Here is a 16,612-nt window from a genome sequence, read left to right as displayed (position 1 = left end):
AACACATAGAAGACTTCCACCTAACTTTAGCTGTTTAACACCATGATGAACAGGATTGCCAAATGTTGTATTGTTAGGAATTGTGGGTGTTTGAGGTCACCAGGGCTCAGATAAATCTTGTACATGGCATAAACTTGCTTGGTATTCTATCTCAGTATGTGAGCTTTATCAAAATGGATGAGAGAGCCCCATGGAGCACAGAGAGCTCGTGGTGCTGCCTTCTGTGGACTCTCAAAAAAAAAAAGCTCATCAAATCACTGGCTTATTCCTCCGGAACTCTCAGGTATACTTCTACACGTCCAACTTCATTTATCTGATGGCTGCTTCTAGAACAAACGGAAGGAGTCTCACTCCCCTGTCCAGATACATATATGGTTTTTTTTTGGGGGGGGGTAGTGTTCTTTAAATACAAAGGACACACATTTTCCAGAAATTTCCAAAAAAAACGTCATTTTTTTTTTTTTTGTCTCATGCACTTTAAATAAGTTGCATACTCTTTCATCAGCAGATATGTAGGAATCAGTGTTTATTAGAATTAGGGGTGGGTAATGCAGAAACACATAACATACATCACAGTATTAGCAGAAAAGGGAAAGAAAATCGAGGGATGTAATTCCGGCAACCGACAATGTTCATGGAAATAGTGTGTGCACTCCCCATTCAATTCAGAGTTAATCAAATTTTTCTGTCTTTACATTTATTTATCCTCTTAAAACATATTTAAGTCCCTAAAGGTTTTTGTTTAAGCAGGTTTGTATTTACCAGTATTTAACATATTAGATATTAAAACTAAATGGTCAAAAATGCTTTAGTCATTCAAAAATAAAAATAATGAACCCATTATGAATTATTAGCATAATTCCATTGAAAGTATTTTGAAGGAATATTTGCTGAATTTCCAATTATGTCAGGCTCTGCTTGTGCACTAGTAATATTAAATCATATATGACATGGTGAATGCATGGAAAAAAAACTAGAATTTTATTTTACTTTCTAATAGCAGCAATTTACAATATATTTTTTCTTTAAAATCTTCATATATGTGTTCCTCTGTCCCTTCTTACTCTATGTTCAAGTTCTGCTCTGATCACTAGTATATGAATTGTTGAAGTCAGTCTCTCTCCATCCAATTGCCTGGTAAATTTGCTGGAAGATATAATCATATTACTGTGTTTCCAGGGAGACACTAATGTTTGATGCCTCTAAATAAATTTAGGTTTCTTCAGGTTGCATTTAAGGTTATCAGTGATCTCTTTCTCTTTATCTTTATTTCCCAAACTCACCAAGAACCTCTCCAGCTAGTTGTACTCTGAGGGTTCTGTGCAGTTGTGCCCAGTCATTTCCACAAACATTGATTCTGGTCATGCTAATTTCCACTTTGCTCCAATTATCAACACTTTTTTTGCCATCTACAAATGTACAGGTGACTTTTCATGTTGCTTAATAACCAGATACACCAAGCAATATAATCTTTGTTTTCTAAGTCTCCATGTGGGGGAAAAAAAAAAAAAAAAGAAAGCAGTACTGAGTCATCCTCCAGCACCCTTTGACGTACCTGGTTGAGCTTAGGCAACCTACTCAATTTACCAATGCATGAAGTTTTCATTCAAGGACAGCATAAAAAACCATTTCTTCATTGAGTTAATATAGATTAAAAGTGCAGTTTGGTGCCTAGCAGACACTATATTTTAGGAAAATTTATTTTTTAGTTGTGCATTCACTAGAAGAATAAATATTTTTTCAGTTATTTAGGATTTTCACTACTGTTCTGCCTCATTTAACTTGAACTGTGTCTCCATCTTTTGTTAATGTTATGAACACATTAATAATTTTCTTTGGAATCAGAGCAGGATTTTCATACTTCTATTGACCAACAAAACAAATAATGATATCAAGGAGTTAAAAAAAACTGATTCAATTGATTCAGTAATTGCATTGTCCTATGTAATAAACAAATAAACAAACTAATGGAGCAATTAAAATTAATAGGGAAAAATTATAAATAGCATAATTTTCTATTGGTACATGATAATTACACATAATACACATTCTACAGTACTGGCATTACTTATTCTTGGGTGTCTCCACTGCACTTTGGCTTCCTCCTCACATTTCCGTTCTTTGCCCTCTCAGGGGCAGCCTTTGGGGACTCTGACCCTGCTGCATTTGCCGGACCTTCCAGGCCTTCCTTTGAATTCTTGGTGGAAGCCGCCATGACCTCCTAACCACAGTATCTCACAATCCTGCAGAACTAGCACCATGTAGTTACTACCAAGGTAGGCCAGCATCTTGAGCTAAGTAGCCAAGACCCCAGGGACCCTAGAGAAGCAGTCTGCAAGAACCTGGATGGCTGAACAGGTTGAAAAAACTTCCTAAACTGCCCTGTGTAAGCAGGGTTGCCCCACTGGTCTCTTCTCAAAGGAAATTTTACTCTCTGGAGCCTGATATGAGTGTGGTCTTGCCAATTCCTCAGAAACTCTTAAACCATCTTTCCCATTGTCTCTTTTCGCATTTCTTAGCATTGTTTCTTTAGCATTTCTTAAATGGCAGTAATGTCTTTAACAACTGCCACTTCCTTAGCTCCAGTTTTATTCTCACCTTTCAAGTCTAAGCTTTTCAAATCTTTCTGTTCTGCTTTCTGCTCCTGAGTATCACAATAAACTTGACTAAGAGCCACCAGCAATACCTTTGCCACCACCTGAAAACTATGTTGCCTAGAATTTTTTATTCTGTCATATTAAAGTCTATTGCTTTTAAAATCAGCCTCACAGGAAGTATCAAGAAATGGGCAAATGGAGAAAACTTCTTAGCCAGAAGATAACATGAATGGCTTCCAGTCCAATTTCCAATAAAATCCTCCTTCTCCAAAACCTCATGAGCCCTGTTTTTACTTGGGATGGCCCTATTGGCATTCTGGTCTTCTGAGCTTCCACAGAATCACCCCTTAAGCTCTTCTTACAACAATCTAAGGCTTTTCCAGCTGGCATCATTAAACTTTTCAAAATTTCTCCCACATATTTCCAAAAGCTCCCAAATCATCTGAACTAAGGATCAGTTTAGTGACAGAAATTACTCTACTTCTTCATACCAATATTTGTTTGGTCAGATTTGTTGTTGTTGTTGTTGTTGCTGTGACTAAAAGACCTGACAAGAACAATTTTAATGAAGAAAAGTTTACTTTGGGGCCACATGGTTTTAGAGGTTGCACTCCATCGAAGGCTGGCTTCATTTCTCAGGATTTGAAATAATGTAGAATATCATAAGGAATGAGAATAGTGGAGCAGAGTAACTCAGGACATTACCAGGAAGGGGAGGGAGGGAGGGAGGGAGAGAGAGAGAGAGAGAGAGAGAGAGAGAGAGAGACTCAATTAGCTAGATACAAAATATATACCTCAAAAGTATGCTCCCAATGACCCCCTTCTCCAATCACACCCTACCTGCTACGGTTATGACCCAGTTAATGCCTATAAGGAGGTTCATTCACTGATTGGGTTAAGGCTCTCCTAATTCAATCATTACACCTCTAAACCTTCTTGCATTTTACTACACATGAGCTTTTGGGGGGACATCTCACATCTAATCTATAACAATATTCTTGATTAGAGAATAAACATTCTATATAAACACATATTGAAACATAATTCTTTGAAATAACTAAAGTCAAGTTGAAAATTCAAATAAATAGTTTACTTCTCATAGATAATATTTCTTAAAGAAAAATTAATATTTGAGAGCTTGTATATGCCCATGATTGTAAAATTATGCTTTGGGATGTGAGGAATTAGCCAACAGTATTAAATGAGGGCTATTTTTTACAATACTGACTTTCCCCCTTAGCATTTGTTGGTTTTGTTGAACAGGGTGACTATATGCTGACACTCATGAATATTATGAATTTACTCCTGATGGATCTCACTACATTTGCTCTTGAAATATATTTTTGCATGATTTTCCCTTTGAAACAAATTTGACTCAAATGCAATTAATATGTTAACTTGTAAAGTGGCTATTTTTCGCTTTCTCATACTTATAGGGTTAGAAAAAGTATTATCAAGTTGAAATAAATCTTTCAAGGGAGATTCTATTTGTTATGGAGAATTACAAAAGTCTTTCTTCAGAATTCTTTTCGTAACATTTATTACTTCCTTATTTCTTAGAGTATAAACAAAAGGGTTTAACAAAGGAACAACTAGAGTATAAAATATAGCAACCGGTATATCTTTATCCTCTTCATTAACTGTACTTGATCTAGCATACAGGAAAAGCAGAGAACCATAGAATATTGACACAGAGAGAAAGTGGGATGCACAAGTAGATAGAGCTTTGCCCCTTCCCTTTTTGGATTTCATTGTGAATATAGTGAAAAGGATGTAGAAATAAGAGATTAGAACTATGGCAATAGTAAAGATGAGAATTGACCTTGCCAAGATAAATAACATCAATTCATTGATATAAGGATCAACACAGGAGAGTCTGTATAATGGAAGGACATCACAAAAGAAGTGATTGATTTGATGAGATCCACAAAAAGCCAATCTTAACAAAAGCCCTACTTCAACCATGGGATGCAGGTTTCCACCTATGTAGGCTCCTGTGGTCATCTGAATGCAGAGTTTCTTTGACATCAGGGTGTGGTACTGCAGTGGTCTGCATATGGCCACATAGCGGTCATAGGCCATTGCTGCGAGAAGAAAGCAGTCTGTAGTCTCAGCAAGACAGAGAAAATAAAACTGTGCCATGCAGTCATAGAGGGACATCCTACTTTCCTCAGAAAAGAAGTTCTCTAGCATCTTGGGAGTGACAGCACAGGAACACAAGGAATCCATGAGAGCCAGGTTTCCCAGGAAGATGTACATTGGTGTGTGAAGACGGCGCTCCATGTAAATCAAGGCCACCAACCCTAGATTCCCCACCATGGTGACCAGATAGATGGCAAAGAATACAACAAACAAAAAGCTCTTCAGATTTGGGTTATCTGTAAATCCCATGAGGATAAATTCAGTTGTCAAGGAGTGGTTGTCCTTAGTCATCTCTACCTTGTCCATTGAAATAACAGTTCTTGGTATATAAGATTCTGATTGAGAGAACATAATTTTTCATTGAATATTTCTCTTTTTTTCCTTTTTTTTAGTTGTAAATGTACAAAATACATTTATTTTATTTATTTATTTTTACATGGTGCTGAGGATCTAATGCAGTACCTCACACCAAGCAAGTGCTCTAACACTGAGCTACAATCTGAGCCACTCATTGAATATTTCTTTTTATAAAAGACAGAAAAATTTCTTCTTTATCATCCTCTGCTCTCTATAGTATACAATTCCACTCAGTTCTATGGGATTGTGTTCTCCTGGAGAGTCATCATGAGAGTCACATCAATTTGTGACTCTAGAAATTAACAAGGATATTTTGATAAATCCAGGGAAGATTGTTAAAGTGGAAAAAGGTTTATCTTCAAGTATTTATGCATGTCAACATAAAATTTACAATACTCATATTAGGTTCATTTTCCAAAATAATTCCTATGTCAGCTTTTTGAAGATCCATAAAATACATCTAAAATCAATTTTACTATACATGCATATTTTTTCTACTGAGATAACAATTTTTTCATATTCTTCCAAAGGAGTGAATTTTTTAAAAGTATGCTACCCATATATTAAATTTATGCATTAGAGATGGCACAAAGATCAGTAAAGCCTAAAATGGGTACTACAAATCCCATTCCATATTTCCATTATAATTTTTTACAAATTATAAACTCTTCTTTCTCTGTGTAAGGCACAGTTTACATACAGTGCTACCTTATAAAGTTTTAAACGAGTATCCCAAAATCCTGAAATACACTGACCTCTTTTTTTGAATTGTGGATCATGTCTTCCTTACCCAACACAATCTTCCATTTTTCAAGTGAGAGTTATATGGCATTATCCTTTCACATGTAACTGAACAATTTCCTGATTACATTATAATCATTTTGAGGTTAGTTATTGCATACTTCTTAAAGGAGCTATAAAATGCCATAGACTGAGTTAAGTCTACTGCAAGCTCAACCCTTTCACTTAATATAGGTTACCTTGTTTTCAGTTTCCTGGTAATGATCCTTATTAATCCCTTTGCCTTTGCATAATTAGACCATTAGCTTTGAAAAAGAGTCCACATGGAAAAATTTTAAAATCTTCATATAAAGGAACTAAGATGTGTATCTTTTATCTAAATCAACTCTTTCCTAAGAATCAGAAACTTATGTTGATCAAATATAAAGTTAAATGTATTGAATATAAATTTAATCAAAACAGATTCACCTATATACTTGTTCTTTTTTCTCTCTCAGAAAAGGCAAAATCCCTTTAAATTCTAACAGAATTTTTTATTTCAAATTCTGCTTTGCTTTAAAATTTATTTCCTCCCATTACTTAGTGGTCTATTAGGACATAGTGACAGACAAATCTAATCATATAAACTATTATCAACTCATGTATTTCTATAATCAGGACATTAAAGAGAAGGTGGTATAAATTAGTTTGCTCAAAATATTAAAAGTAAGCAAGACATGGAATTAGTTAAATCACAAAACATTTTCAATGTAAATGCCTCAACTATATAAGAGGTTTTTCTTTCTAACTCTTGAAATTCTGTTAAAATCAGAGTCAGATGAATCAGAGTATTGTACATCATACTAGTTCATAAGACTATTCGATTTTGAGAGTTAGAGAGATGAGAAAGCAATTAAAAGTAGAAATAAAAAGAAATGGTAAACACTTCAGGTAGTAAATATTTATAGTTGCTAACATTAAAGGTGAAAATAAATGTGAATAGTTATTTTACCTAGATTTCACTAAGAAGAACTTCTAAAAAGTGCATGATTTGCTTTACCCTGAAGGGATCAGAATTTAAGAATATATATATGCACATTCTTGTTAAAGCATTTGGGATTAGAAAGTTAGCATTTCAGACACTACGTAAGGGTCAGTGTTAATAATATTTTCTTACACTGCCAAGTTAAAATTTTCCATCAAATCCTGAAGGGATTTCCTACACTGATGTCAGTGTATTTCTTTGGAGACATTAAGTTCTAAAAGCATGCAAACCACAAGAAATTAATTAAAGACATACTGTGAGACAATGCAGTTAAAGAAATTGATATTCACTAAAGTCTGTTTGATGATTATCATGCTAATTTTTTTCTACGTAGCATCTTAATTTACACAGTTCTCTTCACCATGCTGTTCACAAGATGTAGAACAGGTAGAAAAGCCTGTCGCAGGCTTGTTTGTCCACTTTCTGGAGGAAGTGTAAATAATATAGTCTATGAAAAAGTTTAGCATTTGTAGATAAAATTAGAATATTATCTGGTTCAGCAAAGGTCATCAACTTCTTTACTATGTGAGTTGAATTTATCCCCATATCCTATAATGTACACAGTGGAAATTTGATTTTATTGTTCTTCCTCAGCACAAATTACTATTATCTTTTCTTTCTTTTTTCCCCCCACCAGCTGCCCTTTACCTTAATTATGTTTTTTGTAAATTTTTCATATCACTAATCACTCTTCATTAAAATGTATCCCTTTGTAGGTACATCTATAATTGGTCACTCCTTCCCCTTCCCCACTGTTTACACAGTGACTTAGCAGGAAGGGATTTCTTTGCTATGTCTAACCTGTCCTTCCAGCACTCTCAATAGTGTCTGGCATTTTCTAGTGCTTCTTATTTGCAGAATGAATCAAATAAATGTTGTTTTCCTGCTCAAGAATTCATAACAGAACCTCATCACTTTTCAAGCCGTTATCAGTGTTCTATATTTTGGAGTTCCGAATACTTATATGTCTGCATCTTATCGTCTTGCTTCTCCTGTGCACCTCAGGAAGATGGCCATGTACATAACTTGTATTTTCTTTGTGTACCCACTTCAGTTTTTTTGATGGCAAGGTTTCCCTTACTTAATTGTGTACATCTTTGAGCTCAAACATGAACTCCTCCATGAGATATTTCCCTCGTCTTTGTAATTGGATTGTCTTTTTCTCTTCTTGCCTTAATGGTGCTTTTCTCTCATTATACAACAATTTCTACTTAATAAGATGTGACCTGTATTTCCCTTGATTGTGTAACTCTGTATTAAAGACACATATGGTAATGGATCATTTTATATTTTTTTAGGCTCTTTGCCACAACCTGAGATAATTCTCAATCGTTATTAATTTCCTTGATGGTTAAAATAGATGAAGGTGCTGGATATGATGTAGGTAGAGTGTGTGAGCAGTATGTAAGACTGTAGAAATGGCTTCTAATGAGGAGCTTGTAATTTACTTGGAGAGAACAATATACTGGTTTCTAAGTAGAACGTGATCCAGGCTGTGAATGATCAATAAATACACACACTATATAGACATAGAAAGGAAGAACTTGGAGGAATATAGGAAGATTTCTCAGAAGAAATGTCATTCACGTGATAAATAGGGTTATACTAGGCAGAGAACATGAAAAAAAGTATCTCAAGATATCTCCTGATACCTAACCATTTTTTAAATTAATCTTGCTCTTTCAAGCCTGGAAGTTTAAAAGAGCAAGATTAATAAAAAATTGGATAGTAAAGTAGATTGGCTAAAGTGTACACATATGATATGAAGGGACACTTAGAAGTGAAACAGGGGGAATAGTGAGTTAAATTGAAAAATGTCCTACTGGGCCCCTTCCTTTTTAGTCTTCTGTCTCCACCACTTCACTAAAACTTCTTTCTGGCAAGATCACGACCAACTTTAAATGTCATTCCAAACAACATCTGATTAATTTCTTCACCAAGCTATAGAATTTGGTAATACCGGAAGTTACCTCACCTCTTCCTTCTGTGATAATTCAAACGGGCCCAGCTTTCTGATTGTTCCACCCCGTCTTTTACACTAGATCCTATTTCTCCCTTTGCCCTTTATGATGCTGTATTTCTATGGGCTCTGTCCTTGCCCTCCATCTTCTTTCATTGTAGAACATTTCCTTGATTATCTATCTCATCTACTTGAGAGTTTCAATGGTCAACTATGTGCCTGTGGCTTCAGTAAAAGAGAGGTTGTAAACAACTTGTCTATATACTCGTATCATAAAATTATGTAGAAAATATTTTAATTAGATGTACATTCTTCTTTGAATTAGATGCTCACAGAATACTAAAATATTAGCTATGTTACAGAACATAGAACTGGAGCTGTAAAAGAAGGTTGAATTAAAAACAGTGTGAAAATCACGTTTTACATGTGAAATTTACAACATGTTTTATTACTTGTATACTACTAATAACCGAAATAATACATATATAATATTTGAAAAATTGACTTTATGTGACTTGTTATTTTTGAAAAATTAGTTAGTATCATAAATTCTCAAGAATATTTTTATTTTACTTTCTAACTTTTAAAAAAAATTCTTTAGCTGGCCAATAATAACTTTAAATAGTTATAGGACATAGTGGGATATGTTGATATATTTATAAATTGTGTAGCTATCAAATCAGGTAATTACTATTTATATCTTCTTAATTTATCTTTTTCTTGTGCTTGGCAGTGTATGAGATCTTTACATTTAAAAAAAATGTTGTGAGTTGTGGTAAGCTATATTTTCCCACTGTACTGTAGAACACTATATCTTATTTCAACTATCTAACTGTGTTTTGGTTAACATTGGGAAAAGTATCTCAAGAAACCTCATGATACCTACCCCAATTTTTAAAATTAATCTTTCTCTTTTAAGCTTTTTTAACCCATCATTCCTAAGAATTAGTCATAACTATTATATTCTCCTCTTCTATGACATCAATTTTAGGACATTTTTATCACCTAATTTCTAAGGCTACATATGAGAAGATTCAATAATAAAATAATTATCCTATAAAATACTGTCACTGTTATATCATTACCCCTTTCTTCAAAGAGACAAATTATATGAGAAGAAAAATGTAAAATATTAAGACTGAGGGTGAGATGCAAGGGTAGAAAATGTTCTACCCTTCTTATATTTAATTACAAAAATTGTCAAAATAATATACAGATAGGAAATCAGTACAGTGTAAATGGTAAAGATTTGGATTGGCATTAAAATATATATATCACTATTCCATTAACAAAAGGGTCTATATAGGAGTTTCTATAAAATTGAAAGATATGACCAAAATGTTGATCAATTTGATGAAACTTGCAAAAAGTTAGCCTTAATAGAAGTCCTACATGAATCATAGAATGCAGATTACTAGCTCTGAAAGCTCCTGTATTCATCTGAATGTAGAGTTTCTTTGACATCAGTGTGTGGTACTACAGGGGGCTGCATATGGCCACATAGCAGTCATAGGCAATTGCTGCCAGAAGAAAGCAGTCTGCAGGCTCAGCAAAACAGAGAAAATAAAATTGTTCCATGCATTCATAGAGGGAATCCTTCTGTTCTCAGAAAATATTCTCTAACATTTGGGAGTGATGACACAGGGTCCTCAGGAATCAAATGTGAAGTAGTTGATGCAGGAAGAGGCTAGTAGTTCATTTTATTTCCCAATACTAGCAATTTATAATTTTTTTCTTTAAAATGTTTTTCTTTGAAACATTTCTTTGAAATGTTATTTATACGTGTGTCCTGTCCTTTCTGAGACTATCTTCAAGTTCCACTCTCATCACTTAATGTGTTAATACTGGAGTTAGTCTCATTCCTTTCTCTCCAATCAATTACCAGATCAGTTTTCTGAAAAATGAAATCATATTACCTTGATGTCAGGAAGACATGTGTGATGGTTCTAAATAATTTCAAATTTCTTCAAGCAGCATTTCAGTTTTTAATGATTTGATCCTCATCCATCCTTACTACCCAACCAAGAACTCTCCAACTTTGCCACTTTGTTGGCTCTGTTCCATTGATTACCCCTCTTCCCACTCCAAGTGACACACTTATTTCCATAAAAATTGGTTCTGGACATGCTAATTTATGTTTTGCTCCAATGATCAAATTTTTTCCCTTTAAATGTAGTTTATTCTGATGTTTCTTAATAACTAAAGATCTCAGGTAATATAATATCCATTTTCTGAACCACCAAGTATGTAAAGAAAAGGCAGTATTGATTCAAAGTCCATATCCCTGTGACTTAACAAGATGAGCATTGTCAAGTTACTCAGTGTATCAATACATAAGGTTTTCATTGAAAACAGGTGAAACAAAGTAAGCCTAAATTGTTCATAGAAAATATATATGTAATATTTTACTTAGTGTCTAGCAGATAGTACATTTTAGTAATTTATTTTTCTTGGTATTTGTACTTTTAATTGTTCAGTAAATATTTTGTTTAGAGAATTAGCATTTCATTACTTTTATGCCAGATTAATACTTGAACAACATCTCCGTCTTTTGTTAATGCTGTGAACATATCAATACTTTTCATTGGAATCAGTTCATGCTTTGGTACTCCAAATGAACAGCAAAACAGGTAATGGTATCAGGAAGAAAAAGCTTGATTTAGTTGATATTTTCACTAATTACATTGTCATATGTGGTGGAAATAAAAAGCTACATCAAATATTAATATGCATATTGTTTTAAATTACAAGTTGATAAATCACTATGTGTGTGTATATGTATATTATATGTATGTATAGATAGATAGATAGTTCTGTTTCAGAGAATTAGAGAGTAAAATTAACTGAGAATTAATTATGAAAATATACTTGGTTAGGAATAAGTAATCTGCATGAATATGTATTCAGAAACAATCTCAGGAAAGAACTAATTGAAAATCAAATTCAAACACAATTTACTTCCCACAGATGGATTTGCTTATGGAAAGAGTAACATTTGTCAACCAGAAATAGCCTGTGGTTATAAGATTATATTTTAGGTCTCAAGGAATGTGCCAACAGTATTAAATGGATACGATATATATATATTATTAGAATGCATTGGATTTTTTAAAAATTGTGATTAGTTGTGCTTTGACACTGATTTATAATTATTTAGCCCACTCCTGTTGGATATTACTATCTTAGATTTTCAATCACATTTTAGGATGACCTCTCATTTCCACTTTCCCAGTATATGTAGGATTAGAAAATGTATTATCAAGTTGAAATCAATTTTCCAAGGGAGATGATACTTGTTTCAAAACGTTACAAAATTGTCTCTTCTTGATAATTCTTTTAATGACATTTGTTACTTCCTTGTTTCTTAGACTATAAATAAAAGGGTTTAATAAAGGAATGACTAGAGTATAAAAAATAGCTACAGGTATATCTTTCTCACCTTCATTGACTGAACTTGGTTGAGCATACATAAAGAGCAGAGAACCATAGAATATTGACACAGAGAGGAAATGAGATGCACAGGTAGATAAAGCTTTTCCTCTTCCTTTTTTGGATTTCATTGTGAATATAGTGAAAAGAATATAAAAATAGGAGATTAAAACAATAGTAATAGTAAAGATAAGAAATGACCCTGTGAAGATAAGTACCATTAATTCATTGATATAAGGATCAACACAGGAGAGTCTGTATAATGGAAGAACATCACAAAAGAAGTGATTGATTTGATGAGACCTACAGAAAGTTAACCTCAACAAAAGTCCTACTTCAATCATGGGATGCAGAACTCCACCTATGTAGGCTCCTGTGATCATTTGAATGCAGAGTTCCATTGACATCATAGTGTGGTACTGCAGTGGTCTGCATATGGCCACATAGCGGTCATAAGCCATTGCTGCCAGAAGAAAGCAGTCTGTAGTTTCAGCAAGAGAGAGAAAATAAAATTGTACCATGCATTCATAGAGGGAAATCCTTCTGTCCTCAGAAAAGAAGTTCTGTAACATCTTGGGAGTGATGGCACAGGAACAGCAGGAATCCATGAGAGCCAGGTTTCCCAGGAAGATGTACATTGGTGTGTGAAGACGGCGGTCCATGTAAATCAAGGCCACCAACCCTAGATTCCCCACCATGGTGACCAGATAGATGCCAAAGAACACCACAAACAGAAGAATCTTCATGTCTGGGTTATCTGTAAATCCCATAAGGATAAATTCAGTTGTCATTGAATGATTTTCCTCAGTCATCTCTATCTTGTCTGTTGAAATAGGAATTGTTGAGATATAAGACTCTAATTAAAAGCACAAAATTTCCCAGCTTTTTTTTTTAATTATTTTATTGTTGGTGTTCAAAACATTACATAGTTCTTAATATACCATATTTCACAGATTGATTCAAATGGGTTATGAACTCCCATTTTTACCCCGTATACAGATTGCTGTGTCACATCAGTTACATTTCCATTGATTTACAAATTGCCTTTCTAGTGACTGATGTATTCTGCTGTCTATCCCATTCTCCACTGCCCCCCCTCCCCTCCCCTCCCCTCCCCTCCCCCTCTCTCTCTCCATCCCCTCTACTATAAATCGTTTCTTCCACTTATATAATTTTTCTCCTACTGCTCCTTTCCTCTTATATGTAATTGTGTATAACCCTGAGGCTCACCTTCCAATTCCATGCAATTTCCCTTAACTCTCCCTTTCCCTCCTGCCTATCATCCCTGTTTAATGTTAATCTTCTTCTCCAGCTCTTCATCTCTACCCTGTCCTTGGTTACTCCCCTTATATCAAAGAAGACATTTGACATTTGTTTTTTAAGGATTGGCTAGCTTCACTTAGCATAATCTGCTCTAATGCCATCCATTTCCCTCCAAATTCTATAATTTTGTCATTTCTTATTGCAGAGTAATACTCCATTGTGTATAAATGCCACATTTTTTAATCCATTCATCTATTGAAGGGCTTCTAGGTTGGTTCCACAATCTTGCTATCGTGAATTGTGCTGCTATGAACATTGATATAGCAGTGTCCCTGTAGCATGCTCTTGTTAGGTCTTTAGGGAATAGACCGAGAAGGGGAATAGCTGGATCAAATGGTGGTTCCATTCCCAGCTTTCCAAGAAATCTCCATACTGCTTTCCAAATTGGCTGCACCATTTTGCAGTCCCACCAACAATGAACAAGTGTACCCATTTCCCCACATCCTCGCCAGCACTTGTTGTCGTTGGACTTCTCAATGGCTGCCAATCTTACTGGAGTGAGATGGTATCTTAGGGTGGTTTTGATTTGCATTTCTCTGACTGCTAGCGATGTTGAGCATTTTTTCATGTACTTGTTAATTGATTGTATGTCCTCCTCTGAGAAGTGTCTGTTCAGGTCCTTGGCCCATTTGTTGATTGGGTTATTTGTTATCTTATTATCTAATTTTTTGAGTTCTTTGTATACTCTGGATACAGGACCGGACGGGTATACAGCAGAGTTTTACAAAACCTTTAAAGAGGAACTAACACCAATACTTTTCAAGCTATTTCAGGAAATAGAAAAAGAGGGAGAACTTCCAAAGACATTCTACGAGGCCAACATCACCCTGATACCTAAACCAGACAGAGATACTTCAAAGAAAGAAAACTACAGACCAATATCTCTAATGAACCTAGATGCAAAAATCCTCAATAAAATCCTGGCGAATCGCATTCAAAATTGTATCAAAAAAATTATACACCATGATCAAGTAGGATTCATCCCTGGGATGCAAGGCTGGTTCAATATACGGAAATCAATAAATGTTATTCACCACATCAATAGACTTAAAAATAAGAACCATATGATCATCTCGATAGATGCAGAAAAAGCATTCGACAAAGTACAGCATCCCTTTATGTTCAAAACTCTAGAAAAATTAGGGATAACAGGATCATACCTCAACATTGTTAAAGCAATCTATGATAAGCCACAGGCCAGCATCATTCTGAATGGAGAAAAATTGAAGGCATTCCCTCTAAGATCTGGTACAAGACAGGGATGCCCTCTCTCACCACTTCTGTTCAACATAGTCCTCGAAACACTGGCCAGAGCAATTAGACAGACGAAAGAAATTAAAGGCATAAAAATAGGAAAAGAAGAACTTAAATTATCACTATTTGCAGACGATATGATTCTATACCTAACAGACCCAAAAGGGTCTACAAAGAAACTATTAGAGTTAATAAATGAATTCCCAGCGTTTTTATAACAGAAGAATTTTTCAAGCATTTCTTGCTTTTTATAAATTACAACTATATTTACTTCTAGAGGTTTTTGTTCTCTTAAATTTTCAATATATATGATCTCAAGCTGTGACTCTCCACATTCACAAGGATGTTGTGACAAGTGAACTGGAAGTGTTTTATCTTTCTGAATTTCTTCAATGATAGCATAAACTTTGGGTACCAATATTTGATAATTGTTTCACAGTAATTCAGTTTCATACTTTTTGAGACCTCTAAAATGAGTTCACAAACATCTTTTCTATATTTTTTTAACTAGAAGAAATTTGTTTTTTCTTAGATGATCAAATATTTTTAGAAAGCATATTACCCATATGTTACCGTTATGTATTAGATATTATGCAAAGGTCACTAGGGGCTAAGGATGTCACTATTGTCTCATAGAAAACTGCCTTAGAAAGCTAAATAGATAATTGTCCACAGAGTCTCAATTGTCATCACTTTCATATTGTTATAACATTTTTCATGAACATTGACTCTATTCATTAATCTTATTGATTCTTTCTATATATTCAAATTCTTCAATTTTTTTGTAAATCATAGTTAATACTCTATATACTTCATGAGATTTTAAGCAAGTGTCCCAGGACAACCCAATCTTAATTTCTGAATGTAGAGAATGTTTTCTATATCCCAGATTATCTGTAATTTTTCATGTATAATTTATATTTGCTCTGTTCTTTTACATGTATCTGAACAATTTTATATTACAAGAATTTTGAGACTAGTTGTTACACACATCTCTGCAAGGAACCCTACGATATTATGGAATGAAAGTACAATTAATTCCAAACCTATCTCTGCCCTGTGACCTGGAATGGGTGACATTGTTTTCAGTATCCTCCTAATAAGACTTAGTGACCTCTGGGTCTCTTCACTTGGAAGAATGTTAACTGTGAAGAAAGTTTTACAAGGAAATTCTTTAAATGATAAAGTTAAGAATCTTACATATCTGTTATCTAATTTAATTATTTTCTACTGCTTTTCTTTTTCCTCAGGAAATTATATTATTGTCTACTGTATTAAAGTAGATAAATGCTAATAAAACCTGAATCATTTAAATGCTTCTTTGTTTTTAATACTTATTAAAAGAGAATCCTTTCCATTTGCTTTAAGAAACTATTTAGTCTTATTACCTATTGATCCATCAGGATACATTAAATGACAAATAAAATCATAAATCCTATGGTTAAAATGGGTTGTATCTTCATGATTAAAAACATCAAAATGAAGATTGTAAAAAATAGCTTGCTCTAAAATTTTAAATATAAGCCATATAATCAATTAAATATAAATAACTTTCAGCATACATGTATTTATTTTTCAATGAATTTTTTTGGATCTTACCTGCATATTTTAAAATTATATCTTGTAATCAGGAAGTCAGATGAATTACACTTTTCTATTGCACCTCATCCTAGTTTCCAGTACCAATTTTGCTAACATCTAAAATAAAAGGGGGGTAAAATATATAAACTATAAAAAATTATAAATCTTTTATGGAAGTAAATATTCTTGCTTGCTAGTATTAAA

General features: G+C 33.9%; 1 protein-coding gene and 1 pseudogene across 2 annotated transcripts in view; both read right to left on the bottom strand.

The window, feature by feature from the left end:
- LOC308653881 (olfactory receptor 5K3-like) overlaps nucleotides 1-5,030 on the bottom strand; it is a gene marked incomplete at both ends in the record, with an annotated part of 115,696 nt that extends 110,666 nt beyond the window's left edge. Inside the window, one exon of the mRNA XM_081302635.1 lies at nucleotides 4,944-5,030. Coding sequence (XP_081158761.1) covers nucleotides 4,944-5,030 — 87 coding nt within the window. The remainder of the gene's footprint in view (nucleotides 1-4,943) is intronic.
- A 7,160-nt stretch (nucleotides 5,031-12,190) lies between these two features.
- On the bottom strand, nucleotides 12,191-13,062 carry LOC308653883 (olfactory receptor 5K3-like; annotated as a pseudogene). The gene has a single exon. The product of its transcript is annotated as an olfactory receptor 5K3-like (transcript).
- Between the last annotated feature and the right edge of the window lie 3,550 nt (nucleotides 13,063-16,612).

Source organism: Spermophilus citellus (genome assembly GCF_964194105.1).
Source record: "Spermophilus citellus genome assembly, chromosome: 7".
Classification (NCBI taxonomy): domain Eukaryota; kingdom Metazoa; phylum Chordata; class Mammalia; order Rodentia; family Sciuridae; genus Spermophilus; species Spermophilus citellus.
The sequence above is the reverse complement of the archived record's forward strand: the minus strand, read 5'-3'. Positions and strand labels throughout refer to the sequence as shown.